Source organism: Geotrypetes seraphini, chromosome 12 (genome assembly GCF_902459505.1).
Source record: "Geotrypetes seraphini chromosome 12, aGeoSer1.1, whole genome shotgun sequence".
NCBI classification, from domain to species: Eukaryota; Metazoa; Chordata; class Amphibia; order Gymnophiona; family Dermophiidae; genus Geotrypetes; species Geotrypetes seraphini.
The window spans coordinates 31,424,857-31,451,503 of NC_047095.1; the positions used below are offsets into that span (position 1 = coordinate 31,424,857).

The 26,647-nt window shown below is 46.9% G+C and overlaps 1 protein-coding gene across 4 annotated transcripts in view; it reads left to right on the top strand.

Annotated features, from left to right (window-relative positions):
• Positions 1-26,647, top strand: part of SSX2IP (SSX family member 2 interacting protein) — an 81,752-nt gene that overhangs the window by 44,896 nt on the left and 10,209 nt on the right. For all 4 annotated transcript variants that reach the window (XM_033916655.1, XM_033916658.1, XM_033916659.1 and 1 more), the window contains exons 9-12: positions 18,837-18,987; positions 22,300-22,436; positions 23,637-23,810; positions 26,219-26,336. In XM_033916655.1, coding sequence (XP_033772546.1) covers positions 18,837-18,987; positions 22,300-22,436; positions 23,637-23,810; positions 26,219-26,336 — 580 coding nt within the window. The remainder of the gene's footprint in view (positions 1-18,836; positions 18,988-22,299; positions 22,437-23,636; positions 23,811-26,218; positions 26,337-26,647) is intronic.

The window sequence follows — 26,647 nt, forward strand, 5'->3', positions numbered from 1 at the left end:
GACAATCTGCTGCACTGCTAGTACCAGCTGTGAAGTCTATAGTACTGGATGAAAGACCATAAACTAAAGCTGAACCAAGACAAAACTAAATTCCTACTTCTCAAAAAAAACAACAACCCCTAAACCCCGACCATAAACCTTGAAAATAAATTCCATCACAAACTACTGGGAATAGTGATAGACAAAGGCAACTCCAAATCAACAACACAGTCCAGAAAGCCTTCGCAGTCATGCGCAGCTTAAGACAAATCTGAAAATACTTCGACAATTCAGATGCCTGATCCAGTCCCTAGTTCTAAGTCTCCTTTATTATAACATCCTATACATGTCATGCCCTGCCAACATGATAAAACAATTACAAACAGTGCAAAATACAGCCCTCAGACTGATATACTCGTTGAAAAAAATATGACCACATTACCACTGGCTCCCTGTACAAGTACATATACTCTACAAATTCTACTGCACGGTATTCAAAGCCCTGAATGGCGATGGACCAACCTATCTAAACAATCACCTAACCAGAAACACACATTTAGACCAAGGAGAACACAGGCACCCTTCACTCGCCCCCACAATCAAAAGCATACAACGTAAGAAAATGTATGACTGCCTACTAGCCTCTCAAGCAACGAAACTAGACCACCACATCTCTAACCTGCTGATCACAACGTCCAACTACAAACCTTCAGGAGAGAATTAAAAAACAAGTTATCCAGGAAATTTGTCAAGTCAAACTAACCTTTTTAATATATCCCCAGTCCCTAATGCTTCTTTAATTATCTTTCCATAGCAAAGCAGCAGATGAATCCAGACTAGTGGTATAGCTCACATCGACCAGCAGGTGGAGATAGAGAACTGATTAACAGTTGGCCTTAAAGCCTGGTGTTCTTTCTGTTGATTCAGTTTTTGCTCTATCTCCCAGCAGGGACTGAGCTAGCCCACTAGCTCTTGGATTCTAGCTGCTACCGGAGATTTTGGTGTTCGGTTGGACTGCCTCTGTTGAGACTCAGTCTCTTCAGTAGGACAGGGGTGCCTGGCTGATTGGTGCCGGCTTTAGGAGTTACACCTGGGCCCTCCCAGGTCCCTGCTCCACCCTCCCCTCCGGGTGATTGAGGGGTTCTTGGTCCTGCAGGGGTCTGCTGTCTCCATTCCAGTAAAAAAAAAAAAAAAAAAAAAAAACAGTCGACTTCCTGTCTAGTGCTGGGCTTTACAGACGTTGTATTTTGCCTTCAGTACACTTACCAGCTGTATCCTGGCGTCTGAGAGCGCGGGACCGAAGTGGTGAGTGTTTTCCCTGCCTCGGGGCTTGAGTAGCGCGTTCCCGACTGTAGTGGTGGTTGGGGGGCGGAGTCGGGAGTCGGCGGCGTTTGCCGCGTGTGAAAAAAAAAGAAAGCAGCCGCGCTGAAACCGCGGCATGGCAACGGAGGCCGGTCAGAGGTGTTCGCGCTGTGGAGCGCGCAGGACACCGTCGGGCCTTTGCTCGGCCGAGTGTGAGCTGGCTCTGGCTGAAGGGGCTTTGTTGCAGGCGTGTGAAATAGCGATTTCCCGGGTCGCAGAGGCACGGGACACTTCCCCGGCTCGCAAAGGTGAGTCAGAGCGGCGAGGCTCTTCCGGAGCAGGGGGAAGTTCAGCGGCAGTGGGGGAGGCGGGAGCAATGGCGGAAGTCGCGGCCCCGCTCCCCGGCCCGGAGCAGGGCGTTTCGGCGGCCCTTCAGTGGGGTTCTTTTTCGCCGGAATTTGTAATGTTGATGCACAGGGCGTTTTTGTTACAGGGGGCGCAGTCCGCCCCGCCGGTGCCAGTGATCAAGGTGTCCCTTCCGGTGCCCTCAACGTCGGCGGTGGTGCCTGAGGAGACAGGCAAACCTGCTGAGGGCACGGTGGGGTCGCCAGCAAGGGCGCTGAGCGCAAAGAAGCGCAGGCTCGTGGCCGTGGAGGCCGAGGATACTCTGCCTAAATCCCCTTTGTCTCTTCCAGACTCGTTGGAGGAGGGGGAGGTCCTGGATTGGGATGCAGGGGATCCCCCGGGTCAAGAAGGGGATGACCCGGCCGCGCTTAGGTTATTTCATAGGGAAGAATTGTCTTCCTTGATATCAAAGGCTTTACAGGGGCTGAATATTTCTCAGGCTGATACGGTCGTAGCAGGTAATCCCCTGATGGCGGGCACACGGAGACCTCCGAAGTCTTTTCCGGTGCATGAAGCCATGCAGGAGCTGATCTCGGCGCAATGGGATACGCCGGAAGCCAGTTTAAGGGTGGCAAAGGCCATGCGGCTTTTGTATCCGGTTGACCCGGCTGAACTGGATAAGTTTAGATTGCCCCGGGTGGATGCTTTGGTGGCCGCGGTAACCAAACGGACTACCTTACCGGTGGAGGGGGGAGTGACGTTGAAGGATGCGCAGGATAGGAAGATTGAATCTTCCTTAAAGATGTCCTTTGAGGTCGCGGCACTGACCTTACAGGCCGCCATATGCAGTTCTTATGCGGCACGAGCTTGTCTGCAGTGGTCGCAAGTGGTGTCAGATAATTTAACGGAGTCTGGTGGTCCTGTCCATGCGGAGCTGGCAGATTTGGAGTCCGGCTTGGCTTATTTGGCAGACTCTTTATATGATATTGTTAGGGCGTCGGCGAAGCAGATGTCTCTTTCAGTGGTATCTCGCAGATCCCTATGGCTACGGCATTGGGCGGCCGATGCTGCTTCCAAGCTTCGGCTGGTACGGCTCCCGTTTAAAGGAGGTTTCTTGTTTGGAGATGAGTTAGATAAACTGGTGAAAGATTTTGGGGATACCAAAACTCAGCGTTTACCGGAGGATAGGGCTAGGCCCCCGGTAAGGCCCTCAGCAGCGAGACCGCGCTTCAGGGATGTGCGGAGATCCAGGTCTGGTAAGCCTTTCTTCAGATCGGCTGCTGCTGCGTCCTCTGCTTCGAAACCACGGTTTCAGCAGAGGGGGTCCTTTCGTATGACGAGACCCTCGTCGGGGCAGTCCACACGTACCCCAGCCTCTCGCACTCCACAATGACGGGGGCGTGGCTCCCTCCGCCTTTCCCTTAGGGGGCCGGCTTTCGGAGTTCCGGGCGGAGTGGGCCACGATCACGTCAGATCAGTGGGTGTTGGACATTGTCCAAGAAGGGTACAAGTTAGAGTTCGCCTCGCCCGTCGTAGATTCTTTCTTGGTGTCCCCGTGCAATGGGGCGGCCAAGGGAGCCGCGGTCCGGTTGACTCTGCAGGGGCTGCTCGAGCTAGGGGCAGTGGTACCGGTGCCCCCGGAAGAGGTGGGCACCGGTATATATTCCCTTTACTTCATTGTGCCAAAGAAGGGGGGGTCCTTCAGGCCGGTGCTGGATCTCAAAAGAGTCAACAGATTTCTCAGTGTTCGCCATTTCCGGATGGAGACAGTGCGCTCGGTTATTGCGGCTGTGCGACCGGGAGAGTTCCTCACGTCCCTCGACCTCAAGGAGGCATACCTCCACATTCCAATCTGGCCTCCGCATCAGCGGTATCTGCGGTTTGCGATTCTGGGCCAGCATTATCAGTTTCGGGCAATGCCCTTTGGCTTGGCAACGGCACCCCGCACCTTTTCCAAGGTCATGGTGGTGGTAGCCGCCTTCCTCCGCAGGGAGGGATTCGGGTACACCCTTACCTAGACGACTGGTTAATCCGCGCCTCGTCCAGACAGGAGAGTGCGGCGGTTACTCAGCGAGTGATTTCTCTCCTACAGTCGTTGGGGTGGATTGTCAACTTTCCCAAAAGTTTTCTGTCCCCATCGCAGTCGTTGGTGCATCTGGGGGTGCAGTTCGACACGGCTCTGGGGAAGGTGTTTCTACCCCGAGACCGGGGGGAGAAATTACAGGCTCAAATTCGCCTACTTCTCGGGACGGCCAGACCGCGAGCGTGGGATTATGTACAGGTGCTGGGTTCCATGGTGGCGACTCTGGAGGTGGTCCCCTGGGCGCGGCACCACATGAGGCCCTTGCAACAGTCTCTGCTCTCCCGCTGGTCTCCAGCTTCTCTGAACTACAATGTGCGTCTCCCATGGAGTCGTCGAGCAGCTCACAGCATGCAGTGGTGGCTCCACGAGTTGCATCTGTGGAAGGGCATGCCGTTGGCCACGCCGGACTGGATAGTGGTCACCACGGATGCCAGTCTGCAGGGTTGGGGGGCCCAATGCCTGCAGGCGTCAGTGCAGGGGAGGTGGTCCGTCCAGGAGGCCCAGTGGCCCATCAATTTGTTGGAGTTAAAGGCGGTCAGGCTGGCGCTGCTAGCTTTTCAGTCACTACTTCAGGACAAGCCGACCAGAGTCTTTTCGGACAGTGTCACGGCGGTCGCCTATGTCAATCGCCAAGGGGGCACCCGGAGTCCGCAGTTAGCAGAAGAGGCAAGAGAGTTGTTTCGTTGGGCGGAGAGGCATGTGCCGCTTCTGTCGGCGGCTTACATTGCAGGTCACGAAAACGTGCAAGCGGACTTTCTCAGCAGAAATCTTCTGGATCCGGGAGAGTGGGAGTTGTCTCCTCGAGCGTTCAGCCAGCTAGTCCGTCGGTGGGGCTTGCCGGAGATGGATCTCATGGCCTCGTCCCGCAATGCGAAGGTGCCTCGGTTCTTCAGCAGACGCAAGACAGAGGGTTCGGAAGGGGTAGACGCGTTAGCTCTCCCATGGCCTCCGAATTCCCTTCTGTATGTATTCCCGCCGTGGCCCATGATAGGGCGAGTGTTACAACGCATCTCTCGCTTCCGCGGCAGAGTCATCCTGGTGGCTCCGGATTGGCCACGTCGGCCGTGGTACGCAGATCTGATTCAGCTTGCGGTAGGCGAGCGGGTGACGTTCCAGGTAACGCCGGACTTACTGTCTCAGGGGCCCATATGGATAGAAGATCCGGCCCGCTTTGGTCTTACGGCCTGGCTATTGAGCGGTCGAGGCTAAAAAAGAAGGGCTATTCAGAGAGGGTGATCGCCACTCTGCTTAAAGCCAAGAAACTTTCGACGTCAGCCTCCTATGCGAGAGTCTGGAAGATTTTTGAGGCATGGTGCGGTCACCAGGGAGTGGCGCCCTTTAAGGCTTCTCTGCCGGCTATTCTTGCTTTCCTGCAGGAAGGCGTGGAGAAAGGGTTAGCCTACAACTCTTTAAAGGTTCAGGTGGCGGCCATTGCCTGTTACAGGGGCCGGGTGGATCGCTCGGCTCTCGCGTCGCAGCCGGACGTGGTCCGTTTCCTCAAGGGGGTGAACCATATCCGCCCGCCGGTAAAGCGTATTTGTCCAGCGTGGGATCTGAAACTTGTCCTTGGGAAGTTGCAGGGGGCACCTTTTGAGCCCCTATCAGCGGCCACGTTGAAAGATGTCACACTGAAAACAGTTTTTTTGGTGGCAATGGCTTCAGCAAGGCGAGTCTCGGAGTTGCAAGCGCTTTCGTGCAGGGAACCCTTTTTGCGTTTCTCGGAGACTGGGGTGACGGTGCGTACGGTGCCGTCCTTCCTGCCTAAGGTTATTTCGTCCTTTCATGTGAACCAGAGTCTGTTTCTGCCATCCTTCAGGAAGGAGGATTGGGGGAAGCGTTTTTTGTCGGTACGGCTTCTGGATGTCCGCCGTATGCTTCTCCATTATTTGGAGGTGACGAATGCTTTTCGCCGGTCGGACCATCTCTTTGTCGCGTTCGCGGGTAAAAACAAAGGGATGGCGGCATCTAAAGCGTCCATTGCGCGTTGGGTCAAGGAAGCTATTGCTTCGGCTTATGTGTTATCAGGGAAGAAGGTACCGGAGCACCTGCAGGCTCATTCCACTCGGGCTTTAGCTACATCTTGGGCGGAGTCCGGGGGGATGTCATTAGAGGAGATTTGCCGGGCGGCCACTTGGTCGTCAGGGAATACTTTTTCAAAGCATTATCGGTTAGATGTAGCAGCCCGTTCAGAGGCGAGTTTTGGCGCGGCAGTGCTGGCAGAGGCGGCATTGGCGTCCCACCCAGTTTGAGTTTGCTTTGCTACATCCCACTAGTCTGGATTCATCTGCTGCTTTGCTATGGAAGGTAAAATTATGGTCATACCTGTTAATTTTCTTTCCTTTAGAAGCAGCAGATGAATCCAGAGCCCCTCCCCATGGGCACGGACTGTGTGTAGGGATTTAGGGCATTAGGTTAGCCGGGGCTATGGTTGGTAAGTGTATGATTTCATGACTGAAAAAAAAAAAAAAAAAATAAATAAATAAATAAAAAAATAAAAAAATAAAAAACGCAAGATGCGAAAATCGAGAAAATATCAATGGGATTCAAATGAGAAGGGCACGTTTGTTACTGGAATGGAGTTTGTGGCTGCTCATTCTCCTTCGGGATGCTTGGGCAAAGTGCATAACTGAATCAACAGAAAGAACACCAGGCTTTAAGGCCAACTGTTAATCAGTTCTCTATCTCCACCTGCTGGTCGATGTGAGCTATACCACTAGTCTGGATTCATCTGCTGCTTCTAAAGGAAAGAAAATTAACAGGTATGACCATAATTTTACCATCTTGTAATCTCACTGGGTATGCCCAGATCAATTCTTTTGTAATCCGCCTAGAACCGAAAGTATTGGCGGAATAGAAGACACTAATGTAATGTAAGGTGGCATAAGTCTCAACAGCATTTATTCTCTTGATGTAGACCATACAGCAATGTCATCGCTCTCCAGCTTCGCAGCTTGTGTCTCTTCTACAGTATGTAACCTTAATGATGTCATCCTCTCTGAGACAACCTGCTGCGCCAATGGTACCAGATGTTCAACTTTTGGTATCTGCATGCTTCAAAGTGTCTTAAGTCTCAACAGCATCAAATTTTTATGATGCAGACTAAATAACGACACCACTGTTTCTTTAGCTTCATAGATTGTTTCTCCTCCATGATATGCATCCTTGTCATGGTCACCCACTTAAAGGCAACCTACTGCACTTTTGGTGCCAGATATTGAGTCACTAGTACTTATGCATGTTTCAAAACTCTGCATGAACTCTATCCGAAGGAGGTTCGGTACTGCATGCCGATGCAGTCATAGACTCCCTTGGTATTGATCCACTGTGCATGTCATTACAAGGCCTCAAGGTACCGGCGTTCATTGCACATCAGAGCATTTTTACAACTACTCATGGATTTTCTGTTTTTCTGTCAGAAGGCCAAGAGTATTTGGAACTGGACAATTGCTCGGAACTTATTTCTAAAACTCGTCTATGTTCAAGGAGCATCAAATACTCTTGCCGGCAAACTCGGCTAATTTCTTTGGCCACACGAGTGGACGCTCACCTCCTTGGTTTTGCATTACATATTCTCTCTTTTGGGAACTCATCACAGACCTATTCTTGTTTCCCCTCAGTCATACCCGACTTCAATCCTGTTCCAAACACTATGTCAAAGAACCAATACTTTCTAGAGATTTCCATCTCTTCTCATTAAGGAGTCAAAGATCTTTTACATCCCATTCTACAATGGTGCCATCTGACACTACTTTTCGGGATGGCCTTAACTGATGTGATCTTGTCACAGAAATCCCTTCTACAAAGCAGAAGAAAGACTCAGCATTCCCGCAGGGAGATCCTTTCGAATGAGTACGGCGTACAAAGGATCCTACAGCCATTTCCTACCTCAGCTATGGAACCGACTAACCACACTGATCAGGTCGCTAGACTCACTAATGACCTTCTGCAGAGCAGTAAAAACCTTCCTCTTCCGCCAATCGGGCCATTAAAAACTGCCTCCTCAATATACTTTTAGTACTCTTTGCTATGACCAGTCTGGTCTCTTGAATAAGTTTGTTGTTGTCTACTGTAACCTATTTGTTGTCATAACTAGTCTGTTCAAACGATTGTAAATGTCTACTTGTAACTCGTTCTGTGCTTCTGGGAGAACGGGATAGAAATCGAAATAAATAAATAAATTGCAGTGTTTCCAACAGAACTGTGCAGGGTTTTCAGTGTAGTATGTTCATCATCAAGATGCTTCATCCTTCCTCCATATCTTCAATGTTGGGAATTTTTTTTTCCACTTAACCAACTTGGCTCTTAAAACCACTTCAATCAGAGTTCACCTTACTGCTATCAGTGTTTTCCATGTGTATGTTACTACTACATCTCTGACTATTCCTCTTCTTGTTGGCAGATAATGAAGGCACTTGCCATCATCACACCATTTCTCAAACCGCCTCCACTGTTTTGGAATTTTAATCTGGTTCTCTCCACTGAAGCCTCCATTGAACCAATGTCCTTTGCTTATCTTAAATTTCTCATTTGGAGAGTGGTATTTTTATCTCCATCACTTCTGCATCGCAACTAAGTGAGTTTCAAGTCTTAGTGGCGGATCCACCTTTTACAGTTTGTTTTGGTTTTTTTTTACCATGAGGTGTTTCGCCACACTCATTTAAAGGTGGTCTCAGAATTTCATTTCAATAAATCCATCCTGTTACCTGGTTTCTTTCCAAAACCTCAAGCCTTGGTTTATTACTTACAAAGGTCTCAGTCTCGCAGAACATCTCTTCCATTATTTCATACTAACCAGTTGAGCTGCTCTATCACTAAAGAACTATTTTCACATGGCTTGCGGCCTGTATCTCCTTTTGCTACACTCAGGCTAGGCTGCAGCTTGGAGGTCCTGTAACAACATATAAGGTCCGAGCTATGTAGCTTCAGTTGCATTCTTGCGTTCAACTCCCATTGTTGAAATCTGCAAGGCATCTACTTGGTCCTCAGTTCACACATTCATCTCTCTCTACTGTTTGGAATTTTTTCCACATGGGATAGTTACTTTGGCCAAGCAGTGTTATAATATTTATTCTCTTAACTGGCCAACTGTCCCTCCATCCCATTGCAGTAAGCTAGGGAGTCCCATATGTGAGAATATGCTGCCTGCTTGTCCTAGGATAAAGCACAGTTTATTTACTGTAACAGGTGTTCGTGGACAGCAGACAGATATTTTCACATCCCACCTACCTCCCCTGTTTGGCTTTTTAGCTTGTTTACGGAACTGAGGTACCTCGAGCCTCTTCAGGCGTTGCAGGTAGTCGCAAAGCTCTTAAAATTTAAAGTGATAGTTCACTATTCAGATTATCCGTGCCGGGCTCTGTGGATGACGTCACCCATATGTGAGAATATCTGTCTGCTGTCCCCTGATAACACCTGTTACAGTAAGTAACTGTGCTTTAGAAAATATTTGAAGAGCAACCAGAATGATAAAGGAGATAGAACTTCTTCTCTTGTATGAAGAAAGACTAAAGAGGCTGGGGCTCTTTATCTTGGAAAAAGGACAGCTGAGGGGGGATATGATTGAAGTCTACAAAATCCTGAGCAAATCCTAAGTGAACTGATTTTTTTTTTTCACCATTTAAATAGTACAAAAGCCATGGGCTACTCAATGCTACATAGAAATACTTTTAAAGCAAATAGGAAGTTTTGTGTGTTTTTGTATATTTTTTTTTTTTTTTTTTTTTAATTCAAAGAATAGTTAAGCTCTGGAACCTGTTACCAGAGGATGCGATTACAATGGTTAGCGTAGCTAAGTTTTAAAAGAGGTTTGGCCAAGTTCTTGGAGGAAAAGTCCATAGTTTGCTATTGAAAGGTGGAGGGGGAGAGGACCACTGCTTGCCCTGGATCAGTAGCATGGAATGCTACTACTATTTGGGTTTCTGCCAGGTACTGTCATGTTGATGGGTCACTGTTGGAAACAGGAAAGTGAGCTAGATGGATCATTGGTCTGTCTAGTATGGCTGTTCTTATGTTTTAAAAAATTCTGTCTACAAATTCTGAGACTGTCAACTGACTTGCCTTTATCCACATGTTTGCCTCCCACCAAAAATGTAGAGGACTGAAGCATGACTACTTAGCCTAAATCCATGTTGCTTTGTTCCATTTCTTTTTTTTTTTTTCCCTAATGTTTTGGACTGGTACAGACACTAAGCTCACCAGTCTGTATTTTCCCAGATCACCTCTAAAATTTGATATTATATTGGCTACCCTCCAACAGGAGCATAGCAAGCTACAAATTTGCCCTGTGCGATAATGCCCCTTGTGCACTCCTACTACTACGATTAATTATGTCTATAGCGCTACCAGACATACGCAGTGCTGTACAGAGTCGCAAAGAAGACAGTCCCTGCTTGAAAGAGCTTACAGTCTAAACAGACAAAGAATGTCATGGATAAAGTTAAGGGGAAACAGTTAATCTGCTGGCTGGGTTGGAGGGCAGTGGGGAGAAGGATTATGGATTGAAGGCTATATCATAAAGGTAGGTTTTCAGTCTGCTTTTAAGCAAGGGAAGGGGCTTGGCGGGCAAACTTGGGTAATTTATTCCAGACATAAGGAATCCAATGGACAAAGTTTTTCCCTATTTCATTGCATCCTGTGCAACTTCACCAGTCACACATAGCTACAGCCCTGCCCTTCATTTTTCACATACCCTTCAATTAGTGATAGGTTGCAAATCGCTAACAGTAATTCTGCAGTTTCTTTTTTTTTTAGTTCTTTTCAGTACTTTGCTGCTCATACTGTCTAGTCCAGATTATTTTTGATGCCTTTTAGTCCACTTGTCTATTATGGTACATTTTTATTTTCAGAAATCTTTTATTATCCCAGGACAAGCAGGCATGATATTCTCACATGTGGGTGACGTCATCTACGGAGCCCCGGCGCGGACAGCTTTTCAAGCAAACTTGATTGAAGTTTCAAGTTTGCACACTGCACCACGCATGTGCATGCCTTCTCGCCCACTAGAGGGCGCATCCCACCTCGTGGTCCTCAGTTCAAATTTTTCCGCGGAGCAAGAAAGCCCTGTGGATCTGAGCTCCAGTGTTTTTGCCTTCTAGCTGCCGCGTTTAGTTTGTTTTTCCCTTCGAATTAGTTCGCGGTGCTGTTTTCCTTTCGTTTCTTTTCAAAAAAAAAAAAAAAGTCTTTCGTTTTTCGTCGGGCTCCGGGGGCTCCCGGAAGCCGTGGCCGCGGGACGTCGGTACGTTCCCGGCCTTCTTCTTCTTTTTCTTCGTGGATGTCCCGTCCTGTTACGGGATTCAAAAAGTGCAGCCGGTGTGAGAGGTTGCTTTCCATCACTGACCCTCACCGGTGGTGCATTGTCTGTCTTGGGCCCGAACATCCGACAGACTCGTGTGATCGCTGTGCTACCTTCCAAAACAGGGCCCTCCGTCGCCGTAAGGCAAGAATGGCCGAATTGTTCGCCGTCGACGCGCCGCCTAAGGCCTCGACGTCGGCCTCGGCTTCGGCCCCGGCCTTGACCTCGGCCTCGGCGTCCTCGGGGGCCTCGGCCTCGCCTCGGCCCTCCTCCTCGAAGGCGTCGTCAGTGAAGCAAGCTTCGGGTAAGTCCTCTGTTCCATCCCCTTCAGCAAAGAAGCCATCCTCGAGTCAGGCCAAGGCGGGTGGGTCGACCCCGGCCCCGCATCGGACCTCGACTCCGCACACCCCGAGGGAATACTCGAGACCGAGGTCGCCCTCCAGGGAGTGTGCCCCGGACTCGGAACTCCCCACCTTCGTGGGGATTCCGGCCTTCCAGGATCTCCTCCGAGCTCTGATCTCATCGGAGCTGTCGGGAGCCCTGGAAGTGTTGCAGCGTGCTGCGGTTCCGGCGGCCTCGACCTCGGCCTGGGCGCCTTCGGTCTCGGAGCCCCCGGCCTCGGCTCCCTCGGGAGCCCCGGCCTCGGCGACCTCGGTCTCGGGTACTGGGGCCCCGTCCACCTCGGTCTCGGCCCCGCCCCGGACCTCGACCTCGGGGGGAACCCCCTGAGCGGAGTGTAAGGCCCAAAGAAAAGTTGCGCAGAGTGCGCCGTCTTTCCTCCTCTTCCTCCGGGTCTTCCAGACACGCCTCGCCCTCGACGCGACCTCGGACGGGGCGTCGATCGAGGAAGTCTAAGCGGCCCCGAGGCTCGCCTCGGCGCGACCGTTCCTCGTCGTTCGGGGGCGAGGCGCTGCAGGTGTCGGAGTTGCGCCTCGACAACCCGAGGCTCCTCCGCTCACCCCATGGGAAGTCTTCCCGGGCCGCCTCGCCGAGGAAACGGGAGAGTGTCCCACGAACCCCGGGGTCCTCACCCAAGGGTTCTGCGAGGAGGATAACTTCCCCTTCCCCCTCGAGGGCCCTCGAGAGGGGATCCTGGGATTCGGGATCGGTTAGTGATCCTCATTATTCCCATGAGGCCTCTCCCCTCTCCTCGGTGGGGCGGTCGAGAACCCCGTCTCCCCAGGCTAGGCCGTCCTCATTTTCATCCTTCGTTCAGGACATGGCCCAAGCCCTGGGGATTGACCTGATGGTAGGCTCTCGGTATTCCAAAGAATTTTTGGAGGAACAGGACCTCCCCAATCTTCCTAGGGAGGTACCTAGACTCCCTCTCAACAGTGTCCTTCTGCAAACCTGGCTGCAGAACTTGTCAAACCCTCTTACAGTCACGTCTGTGCCTTCAAAAATGGAATCAAAGTATAGGACGATTCCCCCTAAAGGGTTCGATAAGGCGCAGCTCTCACACCAGTCTCTTCTGGTGGAGTCTGCTCTTAAAAAATCACAACCCTCACGGGTTTTTGCGGCGGTTCCACCAGGCAGGGAGGGGCGGACCCTGGACAAGTTTGGCCGTCGCCTCTATTCAAATTCCCTGATGGCCACCAGGGTTCTAAATTACGCCTTCACCTTTTCCTCCTATTTGCGGGGTATGGTGAAGGACCTTCCTCAATATCGAAACTCGTTACCGGACTCCCAAAGAGCAGGATTCGATAAATTTATGTCCAACCTGTCTCAATTGCGGTTGTACCTATTCCACGCAGTGTACGACGCCTTTGAGCTGGTTTCGAGGGTGTCGGCCCTCGCGGTGGCCATGCGCCGCTTGGCCTGGCTTCGCACCCTCGACATGGACCCAAACCTGCAGGAACGCCTGGCAGACTTGCCTTGTGTGGGGTCCGAGTTATTCGACGAGTCATTGGATGCGGCGACCAAACGCTTGTCGGAACAGGAGCGCTCTCTAGCATCCCTGGTCCGCCCCAAACCTAGACCCCCGCCGCAGAAACCCTTTCGGCCTCCGCCGCGCCGATACCCTCAGAAATCGACCCCAGCTTTCTCGAGACCGCCTCCGAGACGTCCGTCTCAGCGAGGCAGAGGGGGACAAACCCAAGCCCAGGCGCAGGGCCCTTCTAAGCCCGCGCCTTCCTTTTGACGGGCTGAGCGGACGGGGCGGGTTCCCCTCCGCACTTTCACAGGAACCCCTTCCTATCGGGGGCCGTCTTCGGTCCTTCCGGGAGGCATGGACCGGGATTACCTCAGACGCTTGGGTGCTCCGGATCGTCTCCGAGGGCTACTCGCTCAACTTTGTGTCCTCGCCGCCGGACAGTCCACCAAGTTTAGTCCCCTGCAACCGTTCGCAGCTACCGACCCTTATAACCGAAGCCAAAGCCCTCTTGAAGCTTCGGGCGGTCGAGCCGGTCCCCAAGGACCAGTGGGGTACGGGGTTTTACTCCCGCTACTTTTTGGTCCCAAAAAAGACCGGGGACCTGCGCCCCATACTGGACCTCAGGAAGCTCAACAAATTCCTGGCCCGGGAGAAGTTTCGAATGCTATCTCTCCCGGCTTTGTACCCCCTCTTGGGGGAAGGGGACTGGATGTGCTCCCTCGACCTGAAGGAAGCATACACCCATGTTCCGGTGCACCCCGCCTGTCGAAGATTCTTACGATTCCAGGTGGGGGACCTCCACCTCCAGTACAGGGTACTGCCCTTCGGCCTGGCCGCGTCCCCACGAGTATTCACGAAGTGCATGGTGGTGGTTGCAGCAGCCCTCAGGTCACGTGGACTCCATGTGTTCCCTTACCTGGACGATTGGCTCATCAAAGCCCCGACCAGGGAGGGGGTTATCTCAGCGACCCGACAGTCTATTGCCTTCCTGCAATCTCTCGGGTTCGAGATAAACTTTCCAAAGTCTCAGTTGAGGCCGTCGCAGTCTCTTCAATTCATAGGTGCGGTGCTGGACACGGTGCGCCTACGCTCCTACCTGCCGACCCAGCGGTTGGAAACCTTGGTACGGATGAGCCGCCAGGTCTCCCAACTATCGAGGGTGTCGGCCAAGCGCATGATGATGCTGCTGGGCCATATGGCCTCGACGGTACATGTCACGCCGTTTGCGAGGCTACATCTGAGGATCCCTCAGTGGACCCTCGCGTCCCAGTGGCGTCAGGAGTGCGACCCGGTGTCTCGCCTCATTTCGGTGACTCCGCCCTTGCGGAAATCGCTGCGTTGGTGGACAGACTCTTCAAATCTGTCCATGGGGCTATTGTTTCGCACTCCGCCTTTTCGCAAGGTCCTGACCACGGACTCCTCGGAGTACGCGTGGGGAGCCCATCTCGACGGTCTTCGCACGCAGGGCCTGTGGTCGACAGAAGACCGTCAGTGTCATATCAACGTGCTAGAGCTGCGAGCCATCTTCCTAGCACTTCGAGCCTTCGTTCACATATTGCAGGACCAGGTGGTCCTCGTCCGCACGGACAATCAGGTGGCAATGTATTATGTGAACAAGCAGGGAGGAACGGGGTCATGGCCCCTCTGCTCCGAAGCTCTTCGCCTCTGGGAGTGGGCGGCCTCCCGGAACATCTTCCTCCGGGCGGTCTACATCCAAGGAGAACGGAATTGCCTGGCGGACAAACTGAGTCGACTTCTGCAACCGCACGAGTGGACTCTACACTCAGCAGTTCTACGCGAGGTTTTCGCTCGCTGGGGAACGCCACAGGTGGATCTGTTTGCCTCTCCGGAGACACACAAACTACCACTATATTGTTCTCGGATGTACTCGCAGGACCGTCTGGAAGCGGATACCTTCCTACTCGACTGGGAAGGGAGGTTCCTGTATGCATTCCCTCCGTTCCCTCTGATCATGCGAACGTTGGTACACCTAAAATCGTCCACGGCCACGATGATTCTCATAGCACCTCGGTGGCCGCGTCAGCACTGGTTCTCCCTGCTGCTCCAGCTCAGTGCCAGGGAGCCTCTCCCCCTGCCTGTCTCTCCTTCTCTGCTGTCTCAGAGTCAAGGATCCATGTTACATCCCAATCTGCAGTCATTGCACCTGACAGCCTGGTTTCTTGTTCCCTGACTCCTCCGGACCTGTCTCAATCGGTGAAGGAGGTGTTGGAAGCCTCCCGCAAGATCTCGACGAGGCTTTGCTATGCGCAGAAATGGACCAGGTTTTCCACCTGGTGCTCGTCTTTTCACCTGGATCCGGTATCAGTTCCGGTATCCTCGGTTTTAGAATATTTGTTTCATTTGTCGCGCTCCGGCTTGAAAACCACTTCGGTGCGGGTTCATCTCAGTGCGATTTCTGCTTTCCACCAACCTCTGGAGGGACGCCCTCTGTCACTCCATCCCTTGGTGACACGCTTCATGAAAGGGTTACTCAGGGTTTGTCCCCCTCTTAAGCCTCCGTCTGTCGTGTGGAATTTGAATGTGGTTCTGGCTCAACTGATGAAACCCCCGTTTGAGCCACTCAACAAGTCCCTCTTGAAATTTCTGACTTGGAAGGCGGTGTTTCTAATTGCCCTCACCTCCGCCAGGCGGATTGGGGAGTTGCAAGCCTTGGTTGCGGACCCTCCTTTCACTGTCTTTCATCACGACAAGGTGGTTCTCCGCACCCATCCTAAGTTTTTACCTAAAGTTGTTTCTGACTTCCACCTCAATCAGTCCATTGTCCTTCCTGTGTTCTTCCCGAAGCCCCACTCCCATCCTGGCGAGACGGCGCTTCACACGCTTGACTGTAAGAGGGCGTTGGCATATTATCTTCAACGCACCAGGTCTCATCGGAAGGTTCCTCAATTGTTTTTGTCCTTCGATCCCAATCGATTAGGGCATCCAGTTTCCAAGCGCACTCTGTCTAACTGGTTGGCCGCTTGCATTTCCTTTTGCTACGCTCAGGCTGGCCTTCCTCCCCCGGGTCGAGTCACGGGGCACAAGGTCCGAGCGATGGCAGCTTCAATAGCTTTCCTCCGATCCACTCCGATGGAGGACATATGTAAGGCTGCCACTTGGTCTTCGGTTCATACATTCACCTCTCATTACTGCCTGGACACTTTATCCAGGAGTGACGGCCGGTTTGGCCAGTCAGTTTTGCAAAATCTGTTTTCCTAAATTGCCATCCTCCCACCTGCCCTTTTTTGGTTAGCTTGGAGGTCACCCACATGTGAGAATATCATGCCTGCTTGTCCTGGGATAAAGCACAGTTACTTACCGTAACAGGTGTTATCCAGGGACAGCAGGCATATATTCTCACAACCCGCCCGCCTCCCCGGGGATGGCTTCCTTGCTAGTTATGGAACTGAGGACCACGAGGTGGGATGCGCCCTCTAGTGGGCGAGAAGGCATGCACATGCGTGGTGCAGTGTGCAAACTTGAAACTTCAATCAAGTTTGCTTGAAAAGCTGTCCGCGCCGGGGCTCCGTAGATGACGTCACCCACATGTGAGAATATATGCCTGCTGTCCCTGGATAACACCTGTTACGGTAAGTAACTGTGCTTTTTATTCTCTGAATTATTATTTTTAAATACCATTTTTTGTCTTCATCTTTCTGGCTAAGGAAAGTGGTAAAGAATTTTTTTGTTTTCTTCACTGGAGCCTTGTCCTCCCTCAGTGCCCCTTTTACCCCTGATCTGTTGGTACAGTTCATGCCCCCCACCCCCAAAGTTTCTTGTTTTTAGTGTACCTTTTCAAACTTTGCCTCATCAGTGTTTTGTTTCTAACTTGCCAGTGCTAATTCTCTTTCCTGTTTTTTTTCATTTGGATCTGATTTCCATCTTTTGAAAGATGCTTTTTGGCTACATTTGCCTTTTTCATCTCATCTTTTAACCATACAGCAGTTTTTTTCCATCTTGCCTCTTTTTTTAATGCATGGGGATACATCTGATCTTTGCTTCCAAGATACTGTTAAATATTCACACTTGATAGAAACTCTTTACAGCATCTCCTGTTTAGATTATGATAAGATGGATAAAATTACAAAAACAATTTTCCTTTTGAAAGTAGTTATTTAGTATGTTGAGAGCATGTGGCCCCAACAGAGTTAGATACCAAATCTATGTTCCACTATAGAAAATATCTAAAATAGTCTATTCTTGAACCAGCCACTCCATGGAAGTCATTTTTTATCTATAAATTTGCATCCCTAGTGTTCCTGACATGATTACCCCAATATTGATTAGGAAAATGTAGTAACAAATTTGGCAACACAATAGTAGGTTAAATTCTATAATATCTATTAATAGGTCATTGTCATTCTCATTTTTTGGCCAGAACCATTGTGTTCTTTCTAAATATACAGAATACATTGGAATGCAAAGCAGGTGGAAGGACCATTGTTCTGGCCTAATTTCCAACTGTGTCTCAAGCTCAGGGGTGAAGTTCATCACTTTTTCCTGCTGCTTGGCCTGCTACAAGTAACACTGATATCCCCCACTGCACAAATGTGGTAGTTGCAGCTGGATATTAGGTCACTGGATAACTTTTGAGCTGTTCTGATATCACCTGGTTGAAATACTTCTGTCAAAGGGAGAGGAAATTCTTCTGTTCCAACACTTCCCAGTGATGGTTCTATCCAAATTTAGACATGATCTGTGCTGCCTGAAGTTGTCCATCAGTCCGTTACAGTGGTCATGAATGAGACTGCAGGGTAAATCTGAAATTATCCCCTTTATTCCTGGGGCTTGAAAACCAGACTCCAGGAGATAGATACATAGAAATGAAAGTAGGTAAAGACCATATGGCCTATCCATCTATCATCTCTTCCTTTCCCTTAGAGATCTTATTTACTTGTCCCAAACTTTCTTGAATTCAGACACTTGTCTCCCCTCTCGCTCACTCCCCAGAGACCATTCCATGAAGAAGTATTTCCTTTGGTTATTCCTGAGTTTGGCCCCTTTTTCCATTCATCTTATGCCCCTCATTCCAGAGCTGCTTTGTGATTGAAAGACCCACCTCTGCATGTATGCCACAGAAGAATTTTAATGTTTATTGCCACTCTCCCACCATTCTTACAAAGTACACATATTGAAATCTTTACGTCTGTCCCCACTCAATTTATACTGAAGACCACTAACCATCTTAGCTGCCCTCTAGACTGACTCCATCCTGTTTATATCTTCTTGAAGTTGCAGTCTCCAGAAATGTACATAGTACTCTAAATGAGATCTCAGAGACTTCACATAGAGAATGACACAGGGGCACCATTTGTACCTGTCCCTATGGTTAACCACAGAAAGCCATCCCTGTGTCATTTAAGGAGAGTGGGAAGAATCAGAGTATGAATGGGCACAGGTACTGACCCTTAAGCCTTGCATTGAAGAATGCTGGTGTAGGAGGACTCAGGTTGAGATAAGACATTAAAGAATGAAACTGGATGGTTTCCCACAGTTATCCATGGGGATAAATTATGTCCCCGTGTCATTCTCTTTTTTTTAATTTTTTTTTCCTTCTGGTCATTCCTCTCTTTAGTGAGCATAGTCTATTCTGGATGCAAGCTTCAGTATTTTAATCTAAGAGTTTAATCTTAAAAGTTTTTTCTTGCACAAAAGCTTCAAGTTTTTGTCTACAAGATGTAAAAACAGAAATCAACAAACCAAAAAGCTGTAATATATCATTAATCATGATCTCATTCCATACAATTCAGGGAATGAGATCATGTTTAATAGATTCCTACTCAGAATCTAAGTTAAATTCAGTCTGGATCAAAATAGGAACTCTTCTCCTTTTTCCTTCCTTAAGTATTCCATTAAATTTTTTAAATTGGTCCAATAAACCCATCTAAAGGGAAGCATCCAGTTGTATTAATTTTGACTTTTGTCAAAGCTTTGAAGTTTGTTGGGTTTGTTTATATACACAGATTTCATCAGACAATGAAGATGATGCTGGAGACTTCAGTCGGGAGAGCATATCGGAACTATCCTGTGCAACTGCAAGAGAACAACTTACTAACAGTATTCGACAACAGTGGAGAATGCTAAAAACCCATGTTGAGAAATTGGACAATCAGGGTAATTAAACAATGTACTCTTTTTATTAAAGGATATGCATTTTAAAAAATAATGCATCATGTACAGTAGCTGCCATGGTCTAGTATTCTAATGTAAGATACTTTTAAAATCATGAAGTAGTATAGTACAAAAAAATACATCTAGAAAGATTGGAACAGTCTACTTTTTATATTTTGGTCTTGACAGTTTGCTCATTTATTCAAGCTTTTATATTGGTTTTATTCTTTCCTACTTATGTCAAATGCCTGGGAATTTAATTTACGAGATTAATGGGATAGGACCATGTTTTGGTATTGGGGGAAAGGGTGAAACTAGTGAAAAGACAAATTAAAAATGGGTAGTATAGGCCAAGGTTTCCAGAGAAATTAATTCCCTTAAAGGAAAAAAAAAAAAAGGCCCAGTTCATTTTCTTTGAGATAAGCAGGTCAGCTTTTGTGGCCTAGGAACATTGAGTCTCAAACTCGCGGCCCGCCAGGTTCTTTTTTGTGGCCCGCAGTCTGTACTAGTGCTGCCCGCTCTTTGAAGCATCCTCCGGCTTTCCCCTGGCCTCCCGCTCTTACCTTCATATAATTACTGCAGCCTGCAGAGAGGGTTGTCGGTGCTGGAGATATCCTTGCAGACTGCCGTCGTCCTCAGCAGCATGTTCCCTCTGCCGCGATCCTGCCCCTGATGTCAGAGGAGGGGGGGGGGACTGCAGCAGAGGGAACGTGCTGTGGAGGCTGATGGGCAGCATGTAAGGAACTCTACAGCACTGGCGATACTCTCTGCAGGCTGCGGTAATTAGCTGAAACTAAGACCGGGAGGCCAGGGGGAAAGCTGGAGGATGCTGCAATGAAGGGGGGAACATGCAGGCCTTCGGGGGGGGGGAAGATTTATAAACTATAAAGTTTGACCTTATGCAAAATTGTCATTTCTTTATTAAGACATTAACTATTGTTTCTGTGGCCCTCCGAGTACCTACAAATCCAAAATGTGGCCCTGGAAAGGGTTTGAGTTTGAGACCACTGATATAGTGTAAAATAGCATTTAGGCATCTACACTGGGATGGGGATGTGCAAATTCCTGATCCTAAGGCTGAGAAGAGAGAGATGCTGGAGACCGAGAGAAGGCTTCATGAATGTATTCTCTAATAAATTGATTCTCTCCTGACCAGTAAGTGTAAGATTGAAATATAGTTGTCGAAGGTTTCAGCCTATAAAGGAAAGCATGACAGAGCACTTGCACATTCTTTGTCTTGCCTAGCTCTTGGCCTTATGGCAAAGAGAATAAGGATCATCCAAGCTGGGGAAACTTAAACAACAGCCCATGAGCGCAGTTGTAATCACTGAGCTACAGTCATAACTATAACTTCAGAGCCATGGACCTAGTAGGTTGTATCCTGTGGGGATGGAAAGCACCCAGATTTTGAGTTACCAATGGCTAAGATGGTAGATGGCAATTTTCCCTGTGTTACTTCTGGAAAGGTAAGGTGTGGGTGGTAAAGCCATGAACAAATGTCCTGATGGGGGATGAGAGGAGGTGGCATGGAAGAAGTGAATAAGACTGAGGAGATTTTTGGTAACTTAATTTCATTATTTATAATCCTGCTTTTTAAATCTAAAAGATTTACAGTGGAGTTAAACATTAAAACAAATGTAAAATGCAAATCAAAAGTTAAAAAAACAAAATAAGCTTGAACTATAAGTCAAAAAAAAGAACAGAACTAGAATAAACTGCTAATCTAAAAGTAAAATATTTAAAGAAAAAAAAATCAATTTAATGGCCCAATTGTCATCACTTTATCTAATATTCCCAGTCCTGGTTTAAGATGTTCATTAAATAAGCCCAATTAATAATTTCTCTTCATCTTTTATCTCCAAACCAGACTTAAATATTCTCTGAATAGCCAAGTTATCAACTTAGGATGGAATAACATAATCATCTGTGTGTCCATCACTGGGAAACAACAATCTTGAATTCTTATCTGGGAAAATTCCTTGGCAGCTGGTAAGCCAGGATATAATGATAGGACGAGCACAATGTCCTATCAAAGAGTACATTATTAATTTTCTGTTTGCTATACTGGGTCAATAGCATGAATAGCCTTAAAGGCCAAACACAGTTTTAAACTTAGCATGATCTTCCAATGGAAGCCAGTGCAAGTAGTCCAATAATGGAGTAGGCAGCCAAAGTAAAATCCATTCTTGATATCTGGTTAATGACATTTAATGGTTTCATGGTTTGGCAGGAATGAACCACACATGTTCTTACCTTATGCCACTGCTCCCTCAAAGTGGCCTTGATGATCTAGTGGCCTCTTTGGGGTGGGGGGGAGGGAATAACACACCCTACTTGTTTCTGCTCTGTGCATTTCTCCAATCCAAATGTGCAAATTGCTGCCCAGACTTTCTGCAGGAGATCCCAACAGCCATTTGGATTGGAGCAATGGTGTGGGGCAGGAATGAGTAGGGTTTGTTCCTACCCCATGAAGAAACTACTAGATCATCAAGACTTCACTAAGGTAGTTGAGGGAGGGCCTGCAAGTGGTTGAGCATGAAGGCAATTGCAGGCGAGGGGGAAAGTGGAAGAGGTTTCATTTTAGCTGAATGTTCAGCCAAAACCTAAACCCATTTTTCGGGTATGTTTCGATACCAGTTGACCTCTAAATAATATTTAGTCAATTTTAATCTGACAGATCTAACTCCTGATATTAAGTTTGCAATCATCCTGTAGTTACCTAGAAAACAGAATGCCATAAACCAGTGAAATCTTTAACATACAGTTATAACCAAGGGGTCTTTTACAAAAATGTGTTGATGTATTTCATAGAATTATAATGTGCAGCAAGCCTGAAATGAATGCTGAATCTAGAAGGGGATTTTCCCACAATTTTTTATTGCAGGTCATGCATTTGGATTAATATGCAGTATCTGCTCTTCGAGAGCACTTTCTACCTCCTGTTTAGAGGTGCTAAGTGCTCCCATGCTAACTGCATTAGTTAGTGCACGGTAAGTATAATGCACCAGCTGGTTAATGCTTCTACACCCACTCTCTAGCCATGTTATGCCCACTGAATGACAAATCCAGCAATGCTTGATTTAACTTATAGAAATAGGCAAAGCCCTTTAACATGATCACATGGTAGGTTGTTACTGTATATTAATCCTTTGTTAAAGGTTTAACACACTTTAGTAAAAGGGTCCCCAAGTCACACATGTCGAGTAAAGGATAGATTTCAAATTATTTTATTTTTTTGAACTTTCAATTAAAATGGGCTATTTTTTTTAATTCACTAGGTAGTTTTGAAAGGCTTTAAAATTTGCTTTTTAATAGTGTCGCTTGTACAAGTGGGGACGCTGAATCACAAAGATATGGTTTCAAGAAAAGACCATGAGCAGGAGATAGAAGAACTAAAGGAAGAAATTCACCAATGCAAAGAAATGATAAAAACTCAACAGCTGCTCTTACAGGTAGACTGGCATTCAACTGGATACAATTCCATGCTTGATTATTAAAACTTTTCTGTATATTGCTCCACTTACGGTAAGTTGCTGCTGGTTCCAAGATGATTATCCTCTACTTACAGGGCTATTTTAATCTTACTTTTTAATCAGCCACAGCATGATTAGAAGCCAGACAAATTCCAGGCTTCAGTTGCTTAGACCAGGGGTAGGCAATTCTGGTCCTTGAGAGCCACAACCCAGTGGGTTTTTCAAGATTTCCACAATGAATGTACATGAGTTTGATTTGCATACAATGGGAGCAGTCCAAGAAAATTAATCTCTTGCATATTTATTGTGGAAATCTTGAAAGCCCCACTGGGTTGTGTGCTCTCGAGGACTGGAATTGCCTACCCCTGGCTTAGACAATTTCATGTTCCTTATGCTTAGATTAGTGTTAACATCTTTTTAATTCTTCATATTACCTCCTTTCATTGCTTTGTTTGGAGACCTGACATTCTTTTTAAAGTCTTCAGAATCAGCCTTAGGGCTGTTCAGTTTTACAGTGAGCTACAAATCACTTCTGAAAGGTGGTGCTCTGAGGCCAGGATTGCTTCCTTTCTAATCTCTTGTTTTAGTGTTCTGTTTGCAGGAAGGAGAAATCACAACTCTGTGTACAGTACATACTTAGCTATAGCAAAGTAACCAAATATGCATATACACTACTCCCTCCGTATTCACTGTGATAGGGGATTAACAGAACCGCAAATACAGAAAAACCGCAAATAACTTTTTCATATGATGTTCGCTGTTTTCTATTAAAAACCATTGTGAATATGGTGAAACCGCGAATAACATGGTGGGAGACCTGGCCTGTTCCTGAAGGAGAGGCAAAACATGGTGAAGAAAGTACTGGGAATCAGCGATTTTCTCTGTAAATGCTTGGAATCATTGATTTCTCTATGCAAGCTGATATAATTTGGGGAGAGGAGACAGCAAGCTAAAAACCGTGAATAATCAAAACCGTGATTGCTGAAACCATGAATACGGAGGGAGAAGTGTAGTGAATTCTTTGTTAGCATAAATAACTTAGTTTATGTGTGCTGTACAGAGTACTTGAAAATGCTGTTGCAAATTTAGACTTTTCATATTTGTTTGATTTGAAAAGTACTGTAGTTATATTTTTAAATTGCTTGGTTCTTTTTTTTTTTTATTTAATCTTATTTAAAGCAACAATTTATAGGCCCTTGTGATGATGACACTGCCATGTTACTTCGGGACTGTTACTTACTGGAAGATAAAGAACGGCTCCAGGAAGAGTGGAAACTATTTAGAGAGCAAAGGAAAAACTTTGAAAAAGAGCGGAAAAACTTTACAGAGGCAGCTATTCGACTGGGGCATGAGGTAGGTGTTTTGTTGTTGTTGTTGTATTGGTAGTTAATTTACATAAGGGGTGGGTATTTGGCTTAAATATTTAATCAGATAATATACCGTATATACTCAAATATAGGGTGAGATTTTGGGGCCAAAAAATGGCCCAAAAATGGGGGTCTCGTCCTATATTTGGGTCATCAACTCAATCCCCTCCCAGACAATATGGCATGCCAGGTCAGGAAGGATGCCTCCCGTCTCCTGTCCCGGCCGACTAACTTTTTTTTAGTAAACTCCCCCCCCCCCCCCCCCAAGCTTACCTTTAGCACTATTTTTAATCCCTGGTGGTCCAGCGGTGTACAGGGCAGGAGCATTCTTTCCGCGCTCTGCCCCATGCTGAGCTTCTCCGTCCCCGGTTCCCTTTTTGCAGCCAAAAGCACACCTAACAGGGCCGAGATTTTCATGCTTCCTGTTAGGCCCCGCGCTACTCTCTGAATGACCACCGCCAATGAGTGAGGAAGTGTAAGTGAGCGCTTTCAGATTTTCATTTTTGCCAAAATGACAGGAAAAGTTGAACAGTGCTACTGCAATAAATTTTGTGTAAAGCTTGGTGATTCCCAAACATCTGCCTTCAGTACTAAAGACATATTCTATGAGGGTGTAGATGAGTTCTTAGGCTGAGTTGAGTCTGTGCAGAGGATATTTACGGAGCAGTAACATTCTTTGCTTCACACTTTTTCTGTGCATTGCAGATTGGTTGTCTTTACAGATTAGATGTCTCCACCAGAGGGGAAACTGGGGCTTCAGCAGTCAAAGCAGGGATTTGATTCCCTCCCATCTTAAGGACTGCTTTTGGATATCTTTCAAGTTCTAGGCTGTGTTGGTGAAGATGCTAAGGAAGGAAGAATTAGGTCTTACCTGTTAAATTTTCTTTTAGTCTCACCAGTCTAGTTAAAATTCATGTTCCTGATGCAAACTAGCATATTTTTGTAAATATTTCTCCTCAGTTGATTCTCTTTAATCAGAGTTCACTTTCTCCTGGTTTAAAACTGTTTTGGAATTATTTCATTATTGAATTTTTTAGTGGAGGCATAAGAAGGAATGAACGCCTTTTAGCCACTCAGATTTTAAAGGGACTCCACTGCTTTATTTACAAAATACTGACAGCTAGAGCAGCATAGCGTTCCAATAGGGCAGACCACAATCCAGTGTTCAATAATCCCCACCTGCTGGCCGATGGGCACAACATCTGTAAGTTTTGTCCACATTGCACTAGAATAAAATAAAAAGCTCAGTCTTAATACAACATGTACAGACCCTTTGCAGAGAGCCTAGTGAGTGAAGTAAGCTAAATCTTACATTAAATTGAATTAAGAAAAATAAGTGCATTGCGCACATTTCTTCCAGTAAATTAATCCAAAAAATGGGTAATAGGTGATGCACCACAATCCCGATTAAAGATATCCATATCATGCATGTGGACATCCAGTGTATAACTCCCTCTTCCCCATCTCTTCCTTCTCCCTCCCATCCTTAAGCACCCAAATGCCCATTTAAGGCTCTATACTGTGGTAGTAAAGATTAAGGCTCTATACCATTGTCTCAAACTTTTTTAGCTCTAGCACATTAAACAGCAAATGTTTTTGTGGCACGTTATAATTGAAATTATAAAATCAACAAAATATTAAATTTGAGTTATTTAAAGTTCTTTAAACTATGCATGGGTAATTAACAACAGTGAAACTAAAGTAGATAGAATAAAATTGCTAATTTATGCGATGGATGTGCTCGTTTCTGAGTGCAAATTAATTTGAAATGTGGCTCAGTAGTCGACAAGCAAACACATTTCATCATCCATCATCTGCAGTCGTTCTCTTTTTTTTTAAATTTAATTTGTCAGAGCTGAAAATCCAAGTTCGTAAAGATAAGAGATCCAAATAGTACCAAAGCCTTGATTGTTTTGTTGCTCAAGTTAGGATAACTACTGCATAAAACCTAAAACTACTTGCCATTAGTTTTCAAGGACGAAACACATCAAGGAACGATGCTTGTCTGGGTGGTTGTATCCTTATGCACACAGACGCTCATAACTGACAGACTTAAGTATGCGAAGTACATGTCATCTATTCTAATGTATATTTATGAAGGGAATTTTTAAAAATAAAATTCTGGAATCTCTCGTGGCACACCACTATGCTGTGGCACACAGTTTGAGAAACACTGATTTATACTGTGATAGTGAAGGCAAGGCAAAACCTACCATGGGTGGGCTGTCTCATTTTATATATCATTTTTTTAAAGCCCACTGAGTGTCAAAAACATCTTAAGTTTATGCCATACTTTTGTATAATTTTTGCAGGCATTCCATTGTTGGGTGGGGAAGCTGGAGGATACCCTTTTCAAAACTTAGTCACCTGTTAACCCAATTAATATCTTTTTAGAGGAAAGCTTTTGAAGAAGATCGAGCAGTTTGGCTGAAGCAACAGTTCTTGAATATGACTGCACTCTATGATCACAAAGCCTCAGAATATGGGAAGTTGCAAACTGCCTTCTCAGGAAGTGAGTTCAGAAAATTCAGAAGTTTGTTTAATCTTCTAGCTTACTTAGATCCTGCCTAAATGTTTATGGTGTCATGAGGTTGTTCCTTTCACTTCCCTGCACTGTCATTGATGTTTGGCGTGTCTTTGGCCACGGTCCAAAAAATTTGACTAAGAATGACTCTAAATCTGTATAAGTGTTACTATTACAAAATGATAGACCTCCTTTTGCTATGACCTATGCAAACACAGAGCTAGGCTTAAATGATTAGATACACTGATCACCAGACTGTACTAAAATGCCAAGTAGTTCTCCAATAACAAGTAAATGGA